General features: G+C 37.8%; 1 protein-coding gene across 1 annotated transcript in view; it reads left to right on the top strand.

The window, feature by feature from the left end:
* Window positions 1–21945, top strand: part of AKAP6 (A-kinase anchoring protein 6) — a gene marked incomplete at its 5' end in the record, with an annotated part of 237330 nt that overhangs the window by 137900 nt on the left and 77485 nt on the right. The window contains 2 exons of the mRNA XM_082484839.1: window positions 10719–10867; window positions 17044–17164. Coding sequence (XP_082340965.1) covers window positions 10719–10867; window positions 17044–17164 — 270 coding nt within the window. The remainder of the gene's footprint in view (window positions 1–10718; window positions 10868–17043; window positions 17165–21945) is intronic.

Consider the following 21945-nt stretch of genomic DNA (forward strand, 5'->3'; position numbering starts at 1 on the left):
ATCTTAATTGCTTGCTTGTGGGATCTGTTTATCTCCTGCTATCTTCATTTTCACAAAGATTTGGTCAGTATTTTTCAGAAAACGTATAGAGGAAGTGATAATGTCAAGGTAGATCTTTATCTGTTTTGTGTTACTAAGCCTCGTTTGCAGTGATTGTAAACTGTTTCTTTGTATGAAGCAACCCATACTGGAAAGAAAATGTTTAATAGATAGTATCAATTTAGGCACAGCAGCCGTCCTAGAAAAATAGACATAGACATTCTACAGTATGACTAAATAAGACAAGTTTACCTTTTCCGGGGATGTAATCAAAATATTCCTTTTTGGAGAACTAAGAATATGAAAGGAAAATGTTTATGGTTCCCTACTGGCACACAGTTATGATTGACAGGAAAAACCAACATGTATGCCACATGAGACATCTTGTTCAGGAACTTTCAGGAGGGTAGTAAATTGGTGTTGGCACAAACACAAAAAAATAAAATGACTTGATTCAGCAGTTTTCAATTCTAAATCCCCAGGCTCCAAAGAAAGAAGTAAATATTCATCAAATGATCAAAATTTATATTGATTTTTATTCTGCATTAGCAGCTCAAAGTCAAGATTCTTGACAGGGTGGATGTCGGTTTGAATGATTCTCTTTGAAATAAGGATACAGGCACTGGGCTGAGTGCTACTGTGCATTCCTGAACCATAGGAAAAGACGATTAGAACCCTAGGAAGCTAAATTTTTTAAAGAATAGCATAAAGGCATGCTTGTTCTGTACTGTTTTGATAACTAAATTGTTGTTATTAGTATGTAAAGTAATTCTTGTCGTTCCTGCTTTACTCCGTCCTTTCCATTAACATCTAAGGACAACTTTTCTATAGTACTTCAAAGGGGAATGGTAGTTCACGTAGTGTAGTAACCAAGTTAATATCAGTACTTCCCAAAGTAAGAGTACTTTAGAGTGAAGTGGTAGTCTGGCAGAGCAAAGGGAGCAAAGATTGTATCTGCGCATTATACATCTTTAATTTTGCAGTTTCTGGCAGGGAGTAAGTAAAGACCTTGGGGGAGGGGGTGAGGGAAGGAGGGTGGAAATCCAGGGGAAGAGAACGCGAGCATGAATGCAGTGCTGAAACACAAATGTGATGACTGTGATTACCGAGCTGTGAGATTTAATGAGAGAGCCTGTATTAGAGTGAAGTAGAAAATCATAACCATCACCTCTAGTCTATAGGAGTATAATTGGATCTCAGCCCCCAGCAAAAAGTAAATAAATAAGTTAGTGACATTTTTAACAAACTTAAATAAATTGAGAATAAAAGGGGAAGCTGTCTCCATCGCTGTACTGTTGCAGTATACTGGGCGTTTTTAAGTATCTCAGCTTGCATTAAAATGACATTCATTGTTGTAAAATGGAAGAAGAGAATAGTAAGTGTGTGTTTGGGGAGGGGTTAAGTAAAAAGCAAAGTGAGGCAGAAATGCTGTAACTATCAAAGTGTTAACAAATTTCCCAAATGTCCTAGGTGCTTACAATTCAGCAAACATCTTTAACAGCATAGCTTTAAAATTAAATTTTACAAACATTATGGGTAATGCTTTAATAGTATGCAAATTGCAATGAAGTCAGCAGCGGCAAAGCTGACCTCTCAGCAATACAAATATTTTATGTTTAAAACAGTTATCTTTTTACAGTTCCCCCTACCTCAGTAGGTGTCAGGTACTTCAAGAGGCTCCTCGCCTGAGGATCATAAATAAAGGAGCAGTAGTCTGTGCCGTACATGGCAAAGCAGTTGTACAAATCAACATATTAAGCTATATGTTTTGCTGTTGCTGCATTACTAATATTTTTACTAATAATATTTTTTTTAATTTCCTCAAAATTCTTTTTTGCATTTTCTGTTTCTTATTTTCCTCAAAAACCCATGTATCTATATCTCACGCATATATATGGCTAGGAAAAATAATGTACAGAGAAAAACACTTAGCCTGCATTTCCTCGCTTTTATTAAATAAATTAATTAAGATGCAGTTTTTATCCTCCTTCATAGTCTGCCTATTCTTACTTAATCTTGCGGTGGAGGCAGAGTCCCGTGTTCATAACTGCACAGTTTTATATCATTAACAGTTCAGTATCTAAGAAGTTACTGAAAAAAAATTTATATTTTCTTCCTGGAAGAGTTGAAAAAATGATCTTAATTTAAAAAACAAAGCAGACAAACAAGAAAAACCAAACAAAACCAAACAATTGTATTGTCTCATAAGAAAACATTCCCATCAAATATAACATCAAATAAACTATCTAGGCATGGAAAGAATCTCCTTCAATTTCAGAACAAGTCAAATAAGCATTCAGTGAGAGGCTTTGAGGTACACTCAGTGTAGGAGTTTGGACTTGAAAATGTTTGACACTATTGAGCCTCTCAAAATATTTGACTCAAAGTATTGAATCAAAAGGAGACTTTAGCTCAACACTTCTGCAGTTTTGTGAGTTGGCATGTATAGGAAATTGTGGAACTAGTGGTTACATATATATATTTCTAATGATTCGGTTAATAAATAGGAAATATTTCTCAAGCATATAGAATTTTAAAATGGAGCTACTCAGAAAAAAAATATCAAACTATGCACTAGGTAAAATAATTACTATGTAACATGCTCACAATTGACAAAGTATTACAGAAAAAAGATTTTATATTTCTGAAATATGGCATCATCTTAATAGTCATTTCTACATTTTATGTAGGTTCCTTTCAGCATAAACAACAGAAGTATACAAAAATCTTTGTTCATGAAAAGATATCAAAACATAAAACAGGACTTGTATTACAGTCCAGTAAAATTAATTATAAGTCAATGTGTATTATCAAAGGAACTTCATATTCACACATTGCAAGTTTAAAGAAGTAAATAATTACCTTGTATTTACTTCCAAATGAGATTTTTCAATATAATAAATTCAGATAACTTGGAAGCCACTTTCTACAAATGAGTCATTGAGTTTCATTTCACTGTAAGGCAGTACAGCTCCCAACGGTGAGAAAAGAGATTTTTCCAAAATATGCACAGAGTAGATCTCTGAGCAAAATTTCCAAGGAAAAGGCCGTAACATTTTTATATTAGCTCAGCCATGCCTTCCTGGGATGTGTTGGGTAGTTTTCCCTCGGAGGTGTATTGGTTTTGCAAGACCTACCTTCCCTCATTATTTTTAAATAGAAAGGTACATGTCACTCTGCTGCCGAGATCGGGGCGGAGGAATGTGCACCATCACTCTGGAATTTCTCTTGCACACCCGTGCTGTCCTGAATTCTGAACATTGGTACCTTTAACCATAAGGGCTTGGCGATTTTGAATGGCCAGCCCTAACAGATCAAGTTAGGTGTGTTGCCTGTCCACGTGGTGTGGTACACAAGCCTTTTAGAGGAACATGACTTTTAGAAGTATCAGTGCTTTGGATGAGGATAGGCAGACTCTTTAACAATCTCTTTTTAAGCCACTTCATTGCTCTAAAAGTGCAAACAGAGGGAATGATAGGAACAATCAGAACTGTGCAAATAGTGGAGGTTTTAATTAAGTAAGATTAAGTTTACAGTTTTAGCACATTGAGGAAAGGCTTTCTGTGTCTAACTGGTCTTTCCTCTTCTTGACTGCTTGGGGATCTCGAGGCTGGCCTGGAAAGGCATTTAACCTTGTGTTTAAGTACAACATATCTGTGTTCCGACCTCCTATAACAAATTGTTTTCTCTGCCGGACAGGAGAGAAAGCAAGACAAAAGGTTGTGTTGATGAATTGCTACTTCAGTAGGACAAATTCTTCTGGGTTTGTAAGAATGGGACTGTTTGGGCTTACAGTTCTTGTGGCATGCGAAGAGGTGTCACTGAAGGAGCTGGAAGGCCTGTGGCAGTTTTGAAGAAATGCACTCTAACCCTTATGTTGATGGGTTCGACAGGATCTGCATCCTTCTTAATTTGTACGTTCTACCTGGCTTTAGCAAGCACTGTTGTGTCATGCCAGCCCTTTCTCTTGTCAGAGCAGCCTGTTCCCCACCTGGCCCCCAATTATTACGAATCCTTCTTTTGCATCCTGCCCGTCACTCTCCTGTTCTGCAGGCTGGAGGTGCAGACCTGCAAGACACGAAAAGTCGCAAAAGATGCTGGCCATTGTTCGATTCCCATTCTTACAAGGACTTTTTTTCACCTCTCAATTTTGGGATGCTATTGTCAGAAACTATTCACAGTCTTGGAAGACTCTGGAGAGGTTAATCCTTTCACACTTTTCTTCAATGCTTTATGGTATTTGTGATATAGGGAACTTCTCTGGGTGCATAGCTGAGATCTGTTTGATGCACAGGGCATGCCACGCTCTTGTGTTGTATTTAGTGTTACACTGAACAGAACCAAAAGCAGGGGGACAGCCAGGAATTAGACACCAGAGGTCTAGATTTTAAATTAACAGCGTCATCAGGACACCTCCATGGATTTGGTCAGACAATGCTGCCGAGGCCACGCTACTGATTGCATTTGCACTCCACAGTCCTGAAGTCACAGGTCATGTTCCTCATCTTTATAACAAAACAGCAAAAAACCTATGTATTTCTGAAAGCCAAGGGAAACCCTGCAAAATGGTATTGCTGTCCTTTACAGGCTTTTTTTATTCTTTTTTTCCCCTGTTATTTCTGATGGCTCAGGGAACTGCAGGAAGGTTCTGTCTTGCTATAACACAGCCCTGCTCTATCTAAAATTTCATTTTATGGCTCCTGTGGCCAGGCTTAAAATTCACTGTGCTCTTACTGCTGTTAAACTCTACGATGAGTTTGAGTACCTTGATAAGTAAGAATGTTGTTGCCTTGTAATTTTGCTCATTCTATGTGGAGGTTTCACATTGTTGTGATGGTTTTAGTACACTGAAAAACAAAGTGATAGAGTTATTACCAATATAAAAGCATTGCTGAGATTTATGATGATAAAAACACTTTGCTAAGATTTTAACTGGTAACAAGCATATCCTGATTAACAGAATTAATTTCCTGCATGATCAAAACACAGCGTGTCCTTTGTAATAGGACTATCAAATGTTCAGCTCTCAGTAAACTCATTTTATGATATAGGATTATTTTTTAATCTGATTCATTCCTGAAGAGAGCGTGCAAGATGGAAGGATAGAAGAGGCAGGGGAATCAAAAGCAGGAAGGGCAACAGACTAAGAAAGCAGTTGACTGCAGCAAGGTCCCTGTTTTAATTATGCAAAGGGAGGTGGAAAAAAGAGGAAAAAACCCCAACCAACCAACCAACAGAAGAGTTACCGTCCTGCTTCAAGAACAAAGCCAAATGCCTATACTTGGAGTAGAAATAGTACTTCCAAGAAGCCACTTGAAGTCCAAGAAGCCTAACACTGCCAAGTGGTGGACTTGGATGATCTCGAAGGTCTTTTCCAACCTAAGTGATTCTCTGATTCTGTTATGTACTGCTATTTAAAATGCCAGGGTGACATCCTGGAAGTGCTGCTTCTACCCTAAGTGTTTTCAGCAACAGAAGACCTGTTGGCTGGCTGTGGGGATGGAGTGGTGGATGATCAAGTCTGTCTGTATATAGTCTTTGGTCAAACTCTTGCCTGCCAGAGAACGCTTTCTGTAAGCTACATCTCCATAGAAAGTATTTTGAGCCATGTACTCCTCAACATAATTTTATTCAGTAGCCGCATCTGTGACAGAGCCTGGGTCTTTTTCATGTCCTGTAATAAAGCCTTCCCCACAACTTCATAATGTGGAGAAATAGACAGAATGTTGTGACAGAAAACAATTAAAAAGAGTTGAGGGCACAGATATGACCACATAAATGCTACTCTGATCAACTTAATTCTGGTAAGGAATTGCTCCCAATTTTATCTCTCAAGAAACGCACCAATTACCAAGATAAGAAGAGTGCTAAGCTGGGATGTGCATCCTTTTAGAATGGCGCAGCTGAGTTTGCACTTCTATAAAATATACATATGGGTGAGCCTTCTAAGTCTAGATGCTGCATAATGCCATCTGACCACCTCCTTGTTTGGCGGAAACTGGAATTTGTGCTTTAAGGGAATGTTTTTATCCAGCTTAAGTTCAGCTAATGGCAGACGAACTGAACTATGTCTGTATTTCATATGTAATTCTATAGTAATTATAGTCTAGTGTGGCAGTGCTATAGCTTTTCTACAGCACTGTAGAGAAAGGATAATGCAAGATAGGATACTTTCACAATTCAAATCCAACTGAATGTGTTATAATTTGTATATTTAAAACACAGAATAGTTTGCGTACAGTAACATAGTTCATAACAAAAGACTTGTCCTCCCTAGGAAACAGTGCCTGAAAATACTTTCCTTTCAACACCAATTTGGTGATATTTATTCTAGTACATTCCACTAGAAAAAAATTTTGCAGCACATCACCACTAGTGTTGAATTCTCGTCTCCAATTTACATTGGTGTAAATTTTGAGTTTCTTATTTGACACTTGCTATACAATATAACCTTTCAGTCTCCTTCCTCCCACAGTAACAGTCATTATCCCTTGTCTTTTCTTTCTCCACTTCAGAATAAGGTCATTCTAACATGTAGGTCTAACAAGAAATACAATGTATTTTCATTGATTTGTATTGTCACTGATTACCCCTTCGTGTTATATAGTGATCTGTATAGTAAAGGACATTCTATGTTGTCATGCAAAGCCAGTCTTAAGGAACAGATTCTGCACCCCAGGCTCCCTCCGTTTATTTATATGGTCTTGCTTTTTAGAAAATGAGCTTTCTGACAATAGCCTCGAAAATATTCACCACTATTAATCGAACACTAGAACTGAATATTTGACACTAGTATAGAATTTTTTCATTGTTTTTCCCCAGAGACTACTGTTTTTTCATAGTCTTGTTCAGAGATTGGATCCTCCAGGCTCAGGAAAATGAGAGCATTTTGTCATTTGACTATTGGAAATATCTCAGTTTAATTTACAACAGAATTTTGTAAACTCATTCCGTCCTGGTAGGACAGTTAGAGAATCCGTACAAGCATGTAACCAGACCATCACCAGCATCTTTATTGTGTTTTTTACTGCAAAAATGATCACTTGGAAGAGGACCATGAAGTAGAAAACAACTGCTGAGTATCATTCTCTGGCATTTTTTTTTTGCCATGTTCGATTTTTAACTGATTCTGACTTGCTACCTCCTCTGAAAAAAAAGAAGAAACGGAATTCCACTTCTAAGGTGGGGCAGTAAGAGTAAATGAATGCTTGCCTCTCACTCAACTTCTATTACATATATTTGGGATGATGCATATCTCAGTAGACTTTCTCAGAATTTGCTAGACATCCATGTCCATACAGGTATGTTTGTGACAGAGATTAAATTCTCGTAGTTGCGTTAAGTAACAAGAAAGCATATGTAGGGCAATCTGAAAATGCATACTTAAAATAAGCTAGAAGGTAAAGCAATTAGCTTTTCTATATTTGATTAGCAGTTAATAAAGTTGCTGCTTTATTCTGCCAGAATGCAGCAAAACTAGTCCTTCTTTATCCCTAAAGATTTTAAGTTGAAAATAAACCGCAGTAGATTTATTGCATATCTGTGCTGTGTACTATTTTCTAGATTGCACCTTGTGCCTGTTAGTTCAGCTTCTGCAGAATGTAGGTTTTTGAGACTTAAACTGATCGATACCTACTCAAGGTCTTCAAAGCCTCTTTGGATTTGCAGTTGATATCAGTAGAACAGGGACAAAAAAAAAAAAATCCCTAAGTACAACAGTGAGATAGATGAAGTCATACAGAAAAGGAATCAGAGAGATCCATCTGAAACTCTACACTGCCAGAGTTTGAGTTGCTGTAAGTATTCACAATCGTTGAAGACAGAAATTGGGTTTAAAAACAAAAATAGTTGATTTATAGAGGGATTATATTTCTGAGGTACAAGAAATGGGACACAGTTGCTTGCATGCAGGATTCATAGAGTACGATGTTGCTGGAGTTCATAATCCTCAGTACAAGAAGGCCTATGAGGAAGACATAGTGGATTCTTATTCATCCTTCTCCGTATATTTCTTTGCCCTTTCCATCCGGTTTTTCCTTTCTCCCACTATTCTATTTCATCCTTCTTTTTCTTCTCCCATTTTCTATATACATTAATGATTTGCCTATTTACAAACATTTTTGCAAGTGAACAGAGAATTGGAGATCTGCGATAAGCTGGGTTTTTTTTTTTCCCATTTCTTAGTTTAAAATACGGAGGAAAGTATAGGGAGGGGAATTACAAAATGCCAAAAGAATGTGTATCTCAAGTATTGGGATAGCTGTTCTATTTGAGAAATAGCATGTGTTCATATAGTTCAGAGCTGACTTTTAATTCATATGCATGAGCTTGCAGAGTTGGAACTACATGCGAATTCCCTCCTTTTGGACTGCTGGGGTTGGGGGTGGAGGGGAGGAGCGGGTTGTACATATAATTTCAACAGCAGAAAAAAAAAACAAAAACAAAAACAACAAAATCAAAAAACCCCACCCAAAACCCATAGGAAAAAAGCAAGTATTACTTATCTTGATTTCCAAACCCGTTCTGAAAATCGGGGAAATTATTTGCTTGAAGTTTTCCACAAGGTTTCACCTTTAGGTTTAAAACAATCACAGAAGATTTTAATTGATAAGGTAATGGTTTTAGAAAGTTACTGGTCACTCACGAGGGGGCTTTAGACTGAAAATGTCAGTCAACCATAACGAAAAAAAAAACAACCAGTGAATAACTGCTGTCTGGTAAGAATAAATTAAAAGAACAAATTCATACCCGTATGTGGACAATACAAAATACTCAGCTGGAAGTTTATCCTTACTGGTGAAGAATCCTTCCAGAAAAGAAATGTGACCAGGAACCCTTGTATACTCTGGGAGGGGATTGTTCATCAACTTAAAGGAAAATGTACTTGGGAGTGAAGGGGAACGTGAAGGTGATGATGCTTGCAAAGGGGATGATGTTTGTTATTTGCTGCTTCTGGTCATTTCTGAGTTATATAAACAGCAGTTTTAATTCTAGTTTCTGAAATAACATGTTTTATAGCTCTCTCAAACCTTAACGTTTTACTCTAACGGGACAGTCCCAACTAGTTAGGCTTGTATTCAGGTAATGTTTCTTCATTTATTAACCCTGTGTGGTTTAGTTTTCCACTATTTTAGACTAGGTATGAAAGTCTTGTGTTTCATTTATGTGCGGAATAAAAGACCCGCGTGGTTTACTTGAACTTTTGTCTTCTATCTCCTTGGAAAATTGCTCGTATTTTTTATTGTTGGGTGTTTTTTTTAATTTCTCCAAAACATATTGGGGTTTACTGCCAAAAATAACAGTTCTTACTGTAAGAAGCAACTGAAAGAGAAAGCTGTAAATGTTTGAAAGAGAAATTTTAAAAGGAAATGGAATTCCCAGATCAGCTACATGATTACTCAGCAAAAATTGCACCAAGGCAAGGCATAAGCAAATATACATAACCGTTAATGCCACAAACTTATAAAGACATTCCAGCCTTCCTTCAGACTTTCCCTGCTGACATTCTTCAGTGCCTATTTCCCTTCGCTTGCCGGCATTTTTCCTAGATGTTGCAGATTTCCCTTCTCTCTGTCCCTTTCACTGCTTTCTCTTTCCAGCTGCCGTTGTTGCATCGACTGGTAACTCGCTCGCGCTGTCGGCAGCCGAGCAAACGCCTTCCTTCCCTGCCTCCTGCAGTAGAAAAGCCACGAGAGTCCTTATCCAAAATTTCCTCCGTGCTTGTTGCATTCGCTTGCCACAGCACCAAATGGTTAAGCAGGAATTCTCCTCCTAATGGAAATAAGAGTATGTAGTTACACAGAAGTAGCGGGTTTTGAAGCATTATCAGAATTTGTAATGCGTTTTTCTTTCGGTGAAGCATATTAAAAGAAAACAATAGCATATTGGTCCCAAAGTGCTTTTGAACTTACTCCACCCTCTGTTCTTTGTCCTGTTCCTAGGGGCAAGTGTGGCAAACAGCGTATTTCGTCCTTTTATCATCTGGTTCTCTGAGCCCCAGAATCAAACTGATCACCACAGCTGCAATAAATAAAGTGTCTATTCAATAAGTTATGATGCCAAATATTATTCACATTCTTCTGGCCAGGCAGAGTCTGATGGAAAACAGCACATCTCACTTATTGCCTTTTTCCTTGCAATCGAAATTGCTGACTAATCAGTGGACACCAGATATGGGAAAGCAGAATGTGAATAATGCCGATTTGCTTGGTTCTGTTTACACTTACTATTTAAAATAAAAATACCTGTAGCAATATGGCTTTCATTAATTATGAAGCCCAGGCAGCGCGCTAACAATATCAGCCTTGAAGCCTGTAAGAAATGTAATTTTATGTATCTACCTGTTCTGTCATAGTGTACGATTTCTAATATCTTTTTCATCCATGTCCAGACATTTTTATGCAGCATTTGATTGGATATACAGCTCATGGAATATATAGCACATTCTCTGATGAAAACCTAAACAGTCCAGGTCTAGTGTTTGTGAATACCCTGTACTTTTATCTGACTTAATGGTTCAGCCTTTTTCACTATCATGCAAGGAGAAAAATGATGGTGTGAGTCATTTGGTTAAAATTGTTGCAGTCCAAACGTATTTGCTCTGAATGCATTCTTTCTGAATATTTTTTTTTTTTTAAAGTTCTGTTGTGTTTTATTTTCTCTTTGTTTTCTTTCTCTAGGCTGAGGTTCAGCTATGCTATCTGGAAGCACAAAGAGATGCTGTTGAACAGATGTCCTTAAAGCTGTACAGTGAGCAGTACAACACTAGTAGCAAGCGAAAGGAAGAGTTTGCTGATATGTCAAAAGTTCACACAGTGGGAAGTAATGGGTAGGGAACTATTCTTTTTGTTGTTTTATTCTCACTGATCTGTATTTTTTTTTACATGATATACTTTTTCTTACTTCTAGTTAACCAGGATTTTTCTTCCTAGGCCAAGAGGCAGGGGAAAACTCTCTGTATATGTTTACTTTTTTATACATGAATGCAAAAAAAAATGGGTTCTGGATAATTTATCCAAATCATAGTTTGTTCATCGAACTACCTAACATTCTCTAATAGCAATCCATTATTTTGATTTAAAAAGATGTAATGTGTCCTTTTGCTTCAGATTTTTCTCCTCCAATGGTTTCATGTCTTTTGATTTCTTAGCGTCTTCGAAGGAAGCATCTTTATAATGTATTAATACCTCTGCAAGACAATTCTGTATAATTATTATTCTACTAGTGACTAAGAAATATGACTGTGAAGCCATTCACTTATAGTTTACCAGTCCAGACATCCCAGTTTTGTACTTCTAGAAAGCTTTAATTTTAACTGTTTTCCCTTGACTTGGTCTTCTCAGTCTGTTTTTTAATAAATTTAAACACACTTACCTGCACACACACATATATTATATACGTAAGCGCATATATAAAAGCACTCTTTCTTACTAGTTTGAGGAGAGAATCTTGGACAACTTAATCACTGGACTATGCTAAAATGAAGTCTTCCTGCCCTTCCCTTTTTCACAACCAAGAGAACTTGTAGTTCTGGTTTAAGACTTTTTCTTGAAGATCTTTTGAAAACTGTATCTTCCAACTGCAAGCTCCCCTAAATGAACACAATAACATACCTGTGAGTTCATAATAGTGTGGGGCAAAAGCAGTTTGAAGGAGTCAGCTAGTGCTCATTGTTTGGGTGCACCATCCTGATACAAGTTTTCTCCTACCCAGCAAATACAGTAGCACAGTTGCCTGTAGTTTCCTGTGCAAGAAAGTCTTTGACCAAGGTGTTCATGAGTTCTTTATCTCCAGAACTTCCTTTTCCAATTCTTAACTCAATGTTGAGATCTTGGAAACACAGTTTTATTAAATTACCGCCTGTAAAGATAAATGAGCCTTGTAAACATCCCCTCTTATTATACGGAAAGATGACTGTTTTAGAAAAGTTGATGTGGGCTAATTATGTAGGATTACTGAGATCTTGATTACATATGCAGAAATCTGTCAGATTCTCAAACACGACAGTGCAGCTAGTGCCAACCATAAAAATAATTTGTTCAGAATTGGTGTGTATATAAATGTGCACTGGGGGCTACATGTTCAGAAACAGCTTCTAATTTCTCAGCCACAGTTGAATGTGAGTAAGTCTTAAGGTTGGAATTCTCTGTGGGACATAAGACAGTAAGACATCAACAGACATTTGATTTTATTGAGGATAGGGGATATAAAGCTTTAAGTCTCATGGAAAAATCCAGTTTATAACTCTACATACTATGTGTAAAGCAAATAGGCTCTCAAATGCACTTGTTTGCACTCGTAATGACATGCTTATTACTGGAAATACTAATTGCTAGTGTTCCCTACCTTTTCTGCACTGTGGCTGCTTTTCTGGGCCCGTATGTCCATCCCAGCCCTTAGAGGCTCAACAGTGGCTTAAGGGACCAAAGCACCAGAGGGAGACAAATACAATATCATGTGTTCAACCATTATAGAAGCTGGGGAGGGCTGAATTCAGATGAAAAACTTCCAGTTGAACTAGTCTGAGGTATTGTATGGAACACAATGGAAATTCCTTTCAGCTCTTTGAAAATACAGTTGATACATCATCTCCCTGCTGCATACCTGTGGACAGAAATTCCACAGTAGGATGACCTAGCTAGAGACTGAGATATCTACAGAGAAGGGGCCATTTAGACAACTGGGAAAATAAGGATATCTATCCATTAGCTGTTGTGGCAGTTTGGCCTAGGGGAAAGAAGAGTGTCTATAGTAGATGGAGAATTGTTTATATAGCGGGGGGAAAGATTTGGGAGGTGGCTTTGTGTAGGAAATAGCTAGACTGAGATAGATGAGGAAGTACCTGCAGAATAGGGTGATGCCAGTGAGCGTGTAAAGAACAGATTTCCTGCAGAACAGCGATGCTGTTCCAACAGCAATAGAGAGCCTTCTCGTGTATTTGCATGGAAATGGCTAAAGTGAGAATGAAGGAGAAGAAACCAAATACCCGTGGCGGGAGAACACCAGCTAGCCAGGCAGCAAAAGGTAACCAAGGGCAGTTGAGAGCAGCTGTAAAATGTTTTAGCAGAGCTGGCTGGAGATATCGTGTCCCCTCAAAACCCGGGAGGAATTTACACAGGTACTATTGGGACATATGGTTACAATATTTAAAACACCATTGCACAACATGAAGGACAGATCCTGGGATTCTCTCATCCCCTAGTATTGGGCCTTCACAGATGAGGCTTTGAGATAAACGTATCAAAAGGGGCTTCAAGTACGCACAGAATATAAGGCAATTTTAAAGCTGCTAAGGTCACAACTCTGATTTCTCCTATATCGTTCTAATAAAAACGTTTATGGAAAGGAGTTCCAAGAAATGATGACCTGGAAACTTGAAAGAACTTTTTGTCTGGTTGAATCTTTTTGGTAGGCATACCAGTGTGTTTACAGTATTTCTCAATACCATGTGAGTTATGCCATCAAAGAAATAATACAAACTAGAAGTGCGTGTTAAACATGGGGAAAAACGCTGATGGAAATAGCTTCACATTCCTTTTTATTTATTAATGCCACAGACGAACTGGTTTTCTCATGAGAAAGGTGCTCATGAATTTTCATTCAAAATAATAAATTGATGTCCACATTTTAAGAAATATGTTTAGGGTTCAAGGGATTAGACATGCAACTCTGCATATCTGATTCCCTGTTTACCAAGATAAAAATATACTTCTTAATGTCATTTCAGTTATTATGTAGCTAATGGTTTTAGCTTATTAACTAGCAAACCTATATTAAGGAAGCTGTAGTTACCTGCCCTTTAACTAATGTTGTAGCATTCTTCTTGGCGATGTTTGGGCACTTTTAATGGAGGAATATTTTTTTGCAATAAACAGATGACCCAATTTATTCTTTTTTTAGCAATCGGTGGGTCTGGCTAATCAACCAAAATTAGATCTTTTCTATAGTTCTTGCATCTGTAACACACATCAGTATTTCAGAAGTTACGCTTTCCTGATTCTGCCTGTGGCAATATGAAAAAAAAAAAAAGATCTGCTAAGCCCAGAAAAAATAGATTCTGAATGAAAAAAGAAATATTCAATATACCACAGAAATACTGACAGGTACATTTTAATCCTAACCTGTCACTGATCCTGGATTTTCTGAAATATCTTTTTAGGTGCTTAGTAATTTACATCCTCTTCCAAATAGCAGTTTAATAGTAATCAGCAGATCCATCCATTTAGATGTGAGGCATTCGTTTTAAAAACAAAGCTTTTTTTTTTCTTTTTTAATATCAGAGTTATTTTTAAACTATTAAAATATTGTAATCAAATTTAAAAAAAACCCAAAACATAGATGAGGCTTTGTAGGCTAATTTCACTATTTTCAGGCTCAGGCAAATAACTGCTATAGACAGTTGGCTTAAAAATGCTCCCAGATGATTTTATTTTACAGCAGAAAACCAAAAAAAAAAAAAAACCAAAAAAAAAACAGGGAAATCCCCATTACATCTTGCATGCCTTCCTGGGCTTTTCCAATGAATCCTGTTTCTCTCACTTTTCATTTTGAGTTGAGTTCCTGTTTAGAACTTTAGAATCATAGAATCATTTTCATTGGAAGAGACCTCTAAGATCATCAAGTGCAACCGTTTAACCTAGCACTGCAAGCCCACCACTAAACCATGTCCCTCAGCACCACGTCTACACGTCTTTTAAATACCTCCAGGGATGGTGATTCCACCACTTCCCTGGGCAGCCTGTTCCAGTGCTTGAGAACCCTTTTGGTGAAGAAATTTTTCCTAATATCCAATCTAAACCCCCCCGGTGCAACTTGAGGCCATTTCCTCTTGTCCTATCGCTTGTTACTTGGGAGAGGAGACCAACCCCCACCTCACTGCAACCTCCTTTCAGGTAGATGTTGAGAGTGAGAAGGTTTCCCCACAGCCTCCTTTCCTCCAGGCTAAAATAAAATTTTTAGCCATTTTTTAGCTAGAAATCAAAAAGTTCAGCAGTGTCGTAGTGCTTATCTGGGTTTTATAAAGGTCAGGGAAAAGTGCTTTCGTGTCTTTAAAGGACTGATTCATTCTCTTACACCAATAAACGGACAAAATTGGACTGTAACTAAGATGTGGTTCTATAGATGCAAAGCGGGTGTTTGGATCCAGCACGTGTTCTGCCCATTATAGTAAAACCCCAGTCCACTTCTTGGTGCAGTTTCTAAAGGCATCCCACCCCATTCTGGGTCATAAACATTGGATGTAGGCTTTGATTCCCATCATCTTCATATCTTAATTTATATTTTTCACTGTTACAAACTGGCCAAGTCCAACTGAGTCTGTACCAATTTATACAAGATGAAATCTAGTCTCTTATGTCATAAAATGTATGTTTTAATAATGCCTGTCAGTTTTATGACTTGGGATAATATTTGGGTAAGACAGGAGGAGAAAAAAAGGAGCAGTAGATACTGAAGATACAGAACGGTTATACAGTTTTCTGAGGAAGGAATGAAGATTCGGCATCACTGCAAATCTACCACTCAAAACGGAGTTTAGTTTTATTGTCGTTTCCAAATGCTATCTGAGTCAAATACCTCCTGAAACAGGAGAAAAGCCCTGAACTCCAAACGAAACGATTATGTTTCAACAATAGCAACTCGCCCTTTTACGCTTGCTCTTCTTTATAATAATATCATTGCTTACCTTCTCAGGGCAGCAGGCAATTTTAAGTAAGTGCACCTCATAAATTATTGTGTACAAGTATACTAAGTACAGTGGATTAAACTAGAGAGGTTACTTCAGAAGCAGGAATCGACACTTGTGCATGATACAAGACTTCCTTTGTTGTCAACTCATTGAAAATAATACCACAGGAGGCAACTGCTTTCTTCTCTCTGGCTTGCTTTCTTGCAGAAAGACAGTTCTTCTTGTCACAACTTTATCTATAAGCTTTCAAAATTACCATGCGTATGGTACTCTAGTTAATAACAACCGAAACGGCGATAATATTAATAACATTAAAAACGTGTTTAGTTTATTGTTCCTCTGTTGAAATACTCCTAATTGTTTTAAAGGTGTTGCTAAAAAAGTTATTAATAATTGGAGAAATTAGCTTTACTGGAACATGCAGTATTGTTTGATCAATACGGGGTTTTTTGATACGCCTGACAAGGCTTTTGTTGGTTCCAGTTTTGCAAGTTTGAACACCCCATTTCAAGGGGTAGCTTTTTGACGAATGTGCAGTTTTTCAGCATGTACCTTCTGTCTTGTATCACAGTGTTTTAGAAGAATCTATGCGTTACTTATTCACCAGGCTTTCAATAGAGAATCACATTAATCCTTTTAAGCTCCTTATTCTAATGATTTATTTTGTTGAAAACCGTAGTGATCCTCCTTTGAATTTTAATGATTGCTGGCTATTCAAGGATTCATTGTTTTGACTTCCTGTCCTTACCTTTGTTTCTTACATGTCTGTAGGGAACACCTGTCTAATACTGTATCTGGCCTTAGTTCTCACTGGCTTACCATATTCACTCAAGCCTATCTTAAGGCGTTAAGTTGAAATGCTAGCTACTCATCCATGAAAATAAATGTAGGATATTTACAGAGATAGGCAGATAGACAGCAGAGGGATGGCTGAATGGATTGAGTCATTTTCCGAAGAAAATAATATTTTTATATGAATTATATCAAGATGATTGTTGCAAAGTTTGCCCAATATAAAGTCAGCGCTTTAAAAACCATTAAACAACAACATCCGTGGGGGATTTCCATTTCAAAATTTTTGAAGCGAATGCAGTATGCCAACAGTTGTCAGGCTTTGGCATCAGCTACTGAATTTAGGTCATGGCACTGGCTTAAATTGGATTTCAGTTTTCATTTTCATCCACTCTGTATAAATACAGAATGTCTCTTTAGAAATATAACTAGGAACATCATGAGTTTTCAAGAATATATTATTCTAATACAAGATTTTAACAACTACACAGTATTTATGCATAATACATTTTGTTCCTTATCTACAGCCTTTTGGACTTTGATTCAGAATACCAGGAGCTCTGGGATTGGCTGATTGACATGGAATCCATCGTGATGGACAGCCATGACCTGATGATGTCAGAGGAGCAGCAGCAGCATCTTTACAAGGTTAGCGCTACCGTTACTGCCTTTACCTAGCTATAGAAGATCTGATTAGCTTGACAAGTCTTTCTCTCACAGGATATCGCTGCGTTCATTGTATGTATCATGGTGTCTATTAGAATTCCCTTCCCTGTCCCCAACCTCATTTCCATCCCCTGTGCGCTGACAGGCTGCACCGACATCATAATTGCAAGAAAGTTCCCTTTATCACATTCTATTTGGCGTAATTCTATAGAAGGACAAAGATTTGTCTTCAAGATGAATAGAAATAAATGAAACTGCATTAATAAATAGACTGAAACAAAATGAAGGAAAATATGAAATGGTAGCATTTAACAAAATGTGTTTTGATTGGAGCTTTCAGCTGGATTTTTATCCACCTTTCAGACCTTTTCTTTTTTGCCTTGATTTTGGTTTGCTGCTGCCAGGATACAGGACTCTTCCAATTTAATTTTTATTAGTTATACATAAAGCAGACATTGTCATGTTAAGTCACCGCACTTGCTTGTGATTTCAGCAAAATGATTTTGAACTTGCATATTGATTATAGGGTCTTCATCTAACGTATATATGTATACACATACACACACACGCGGTTTCTCCTATTTGGCATAGCAGTCTCGGACCAGAAGCTTTATCACTTCATTTAGATAGACAGTACTTTTAAGAAGTGCCCCAAAATGTGTGATTTGATCCTAAAATTGATTCAGGCTTCCCTGTGTGTCTGAGAAGCTGTAGTCTACGGGTCTGAGGGGCGGTGGGGGAAAGCAAGGAGGGGCTTGCGACAGAAATATCAGGCTGCAGTAAATCTTCCTCATTTAGGCAATTTTTATTGGAGTAATTCTGACAGTTGTCATCCTTGAATTGCTTTGAGCATATGGCATATTTCAAAGACCAGATTGTGAATCATAAAAAATAAAATTAATAACTAACCACAGAATCAGCAACAGTATAATGACAAGAAACAACTACCCTCTAGCTTTTTTTTTATTTCTTATCGAATAAATGGTACATTCAAGGTCAAATAGAAGTTGTTTTCTTTCTTCTACGATTGCATGATTTGATAATTTCTAAAATATAATATTTTTTTTACTTGGCATCCTAATTTTTTGATGGTCTTCTAGCATGTTATTCTTTGTAATTTTGGTCCTTTTATTTAAAATACCCAGTGAGAAAGGGTTGTCGCATGGGTTAAAATATGTTTATAAATGGAAACATGGTTCAGGTCCAAACTGGTTTAGGCGATAGCGAGTTTAATTCACTGGCCTTCATTTCTTGCGGCGATATTCATTTCTTATTTTTGCTAATGTCTTCTTCCTAACTTTCTAAATACTTAATTAGACGTAATCATACATTAACAGTCCTGGCCCTGGCTAGGCTTAGAAATAAACAATGTCAGAAATGGGTAAAAAGTTTCTTGTGAATCTGAAATAAGGTGTTTTGGTAGTGCCTGTCCATGTAAGACCAGCTTGTGCCATGCCTAATCTAACCACTAGTTTTAGTTCTATACTAAAAAAATCAATAAACATAAATTTTAAGGGAACCATCCGTACATCAATATGAAAAGGAACAAAGCTTAAGCAGCCAGCCTGAGTATTTTAGGTGCTATTTAGGATACTTCCCCTTCCAATATTCAAATGTAACCATTAAGAATAATTATAGATGGTAAGGCTGGTACAACAATGCGTGTTGAGAAGAATAAAAGAGGGCAATAATTTAAGAATTAGTTTGCAGTACAGTACAGTAGCAAAAGGAGGAACATTGTCTATTCAAACTGGGAAGTAATAGTCTCTTAATATTATGAAATTCTGTCTTATGATAGGCATGACGCTTCTGAAAGCAGAAAGTTTGTGAGAGAGCAGCTGGGTCTGTGCAGCACAGACAAACCAGCACTGCTTGCAAAGCACGGGCAGCTTATTTGCTCTGCAGTTTCATAGAGCCCCCGTCTCAAAAGTACCTATCTGGTCACTGCAAAACCACCTGAAGAAAGGTAGCGACAGACTGCCTGCCCTCCCGCGGGGAATATTCTCTGCGTATAGCTCTCTGGTGAAAGCAGCAAGCAAATTGTTAAGGATTGGAGGAAAGACTTAACTAGAAATGTGGAGTTTGGTTGAGAGATGACTAAGGAGTGTCCTTAAAGGAGGAGTATTTGCAGGTGATGTAAAAAGCTTGAGTGCGTATCATTAAGATCTATTAGCCTTTAAAAAAATACAAAACCAAACCACCAAAAAAAAAACCCCCACCACCAACCTCCTGAAGAAGTGTTGAAAGCCCCGTAATTTCAGTCATTTAAAAGTAGACAAAAGAAAACATTAGCAAATGTAATTGAGGGAACAATTCTGCACTAGCAAAGGAGAGATGAGATAAATCACTAGGTCTTTATCATCCTTAATTTCAGAGATTCAGGTAACAATGAATCATGCCCTCAAAACCACTATTAATAGTTCCATAAAAGTAGCCTGGTAAACCTCTCTTCTAATCAATAGTGCCACCCTTTTTATTTTTATTTGGAGGCTTTTATAGAGAGTCGTGGATGGTCTGGTGCTCACGGCTAAGGGGCAGGAGCACTGCCTACACTTCCCAGCGAGCACAGCCAGTCTGGTCTGCAGGGGAGGAAATCTGCAAAGAGAGATTCAGGCAACTATTATTATGAGAATCCCTCAATGATGTGGGGTGGTACGAAAACACAGGCCTTGCTCCAGTCGTTCTTTATCAGTTGCAGCTTCAAACGCGAACCTGCTAATTGCACTCTCTGCATTTTGGTGGATCCTCCTAAACCCACCGATCCCTCTTCTCAGTTATTGAGCTGACAAGTAATTGCAGCTCTGAGCCAGCTCAGCAAGCCGCCTCTGCCAGGGAACCTGCTGTGGTATCACTATTACCAACAGTAATCATTGCCCCTAAGGAGCCTATGAATGGGAAGGAGCAATGATAAAACAGGTAAATCGGAAGGGAAAAGCATACATTAAAGCAGCCTAACATAATATATAAATGCTAAAATTGCATATGGGAAAATAAAATGTATTTTCGTGGTTAGACTCTTTTCCCAGTACTCTATTTTCAGATTTAATATAGATTTAAGTCAACTCTCGGCTTAATTTTGTTTTGTAATATTCCAGGAGCTTCATAGTTTTTTATTAGGATCCTTATTATCTCTCTTTAACTAGGTTTTATTTTGCCCTTAATATAATAGGAATGGTACAGCCATATTTTATTTTATTTTTTTTTATCTCTGAATGTGTATGTATGACTTCCTTTAGATTTCCTAGACTTTAGTGCAAAGATTCACAAAAAGAGAAAACTATTCATCCTCACCGTGTGCCCCCGGTAGCCCTAAATGATTTTGAAAATCAACTAGCGTTTGATAAAATGGCAGTCACGGAATGAATTGCTGTCAGTTTATTTGTCCTCTAAAGCTTTATCTATTAACTAAGACAAAATTAAAAGGAGCTCTTCCATGATTTTGGACTCTTGCTTCTTTGTACTGCTGTAATAGCTCAGTTTAATGCCAAATGTATCATGTTTATTTCATTTTAATCTACTGCGTGTGAGCCTGATCTCATAAGCTCTAAGTACACAGAACTTGCATTGACTTCAGCTGTATTCATATGCCGTTAGTGGCGGATCAAACCCAAAGAATTTAAACTCCGCTAATTAGCCCTTTAGCGGGAACTTGAGTAATTCGGTACCTTGAATGTTCAAAAATGAAGCAAATCAGTATTTACTGCAACTGTGGAGATTAGAAATGAGTATACTAGGCAGAAAAGTTAATGATGATTCTCTCCATTTTCCTCAGAAGATTAATTGCAAAACTTAATTGTGTTAGATTAAAACCCCATTCAAATAAGTACAGTATGATTGTTAAAATTGTTAGTATGCTCAGAATGAAATTAACTAAACATTTTTAAATATCAAATAAAAGAAATGGCATTTTTCTGTCTGCCTGGTGGGCTTAATACAAACTGCATCAGCAGTAAGTCTTGCGCTAGGAAGTCTTCGGCGACGACGGTCGTGATAGATGGAAAAAGACCCTTATGTAGCAGCGCGAAGATTTTGAAACCGTTTAGTCGGCGCGGCTTTTGCAACAGGTTCGCGGCTAAAGCATTTCATCAAAGGGAAGCGGTCCGCTGTCCCAAGTACCACGCGGATGCACATCGGAAGCTCCGGATACCTGGGGAAAAAAGTTGAGGGGGCGAATTCGCCCCGCAGTTTTTGTTTCCCCGCTGGCAGCTCGCCCTGCTCGGAAGGTGCGGTTCCTTTTCTCCTCTGGGTGCGCTGCTGCTCCATTGTGCCTTTCGCTCTGGCTCAGCGTGCTGTGGCCCGGAGTGGATCAAACAAACCGTGGTGAAAGTTTCCCTCATTTGCATCACTTCTAGACAGCCCTGTCGTACTCTTTGCTGACAGGAAATCACTGTCTTTGTCACCTTTTTTCAGTGATCTCCTTTTGGCAGAGATTGGCCATGTGACCAGGATTAATCACAACAACAGTTCTGGCTCAGAACTCAATGACATGTTTTCCTCAGCACTTCAATAATGGTGTAGAGGAGTCAGTAGGAAATGACTACATTAATTTCAGAGTGAAAAGATAATTAACACTTAAGGACTAGTGCTATAACCTATGGAGCTATTATTCAAATTAAAACTAATGTATTGCAAACTTGTGAAAAAGAAATCCTGTCCTTTAATGCAACTGTTAAAATAATCTTACAAGAGTCCCCCAGTTTAGAAAGAAGCCCTATACTAAACTATATTTAACGCGGCAATATAAATACAGAAAAACTTAAACA

This window comes from Vanellus vanellus (genome assembly GCF_965231255.1).
Source record: "Vanellus vanellus genome assembly, chromosome: 6".
NCBI classification, from domain to species: domain Eukaryota; kingdom Metazoa; phylum Chordata; class Aves; order Charadriiformes; family Charadriidae; genus Vanellus; species Vanellus vanellus.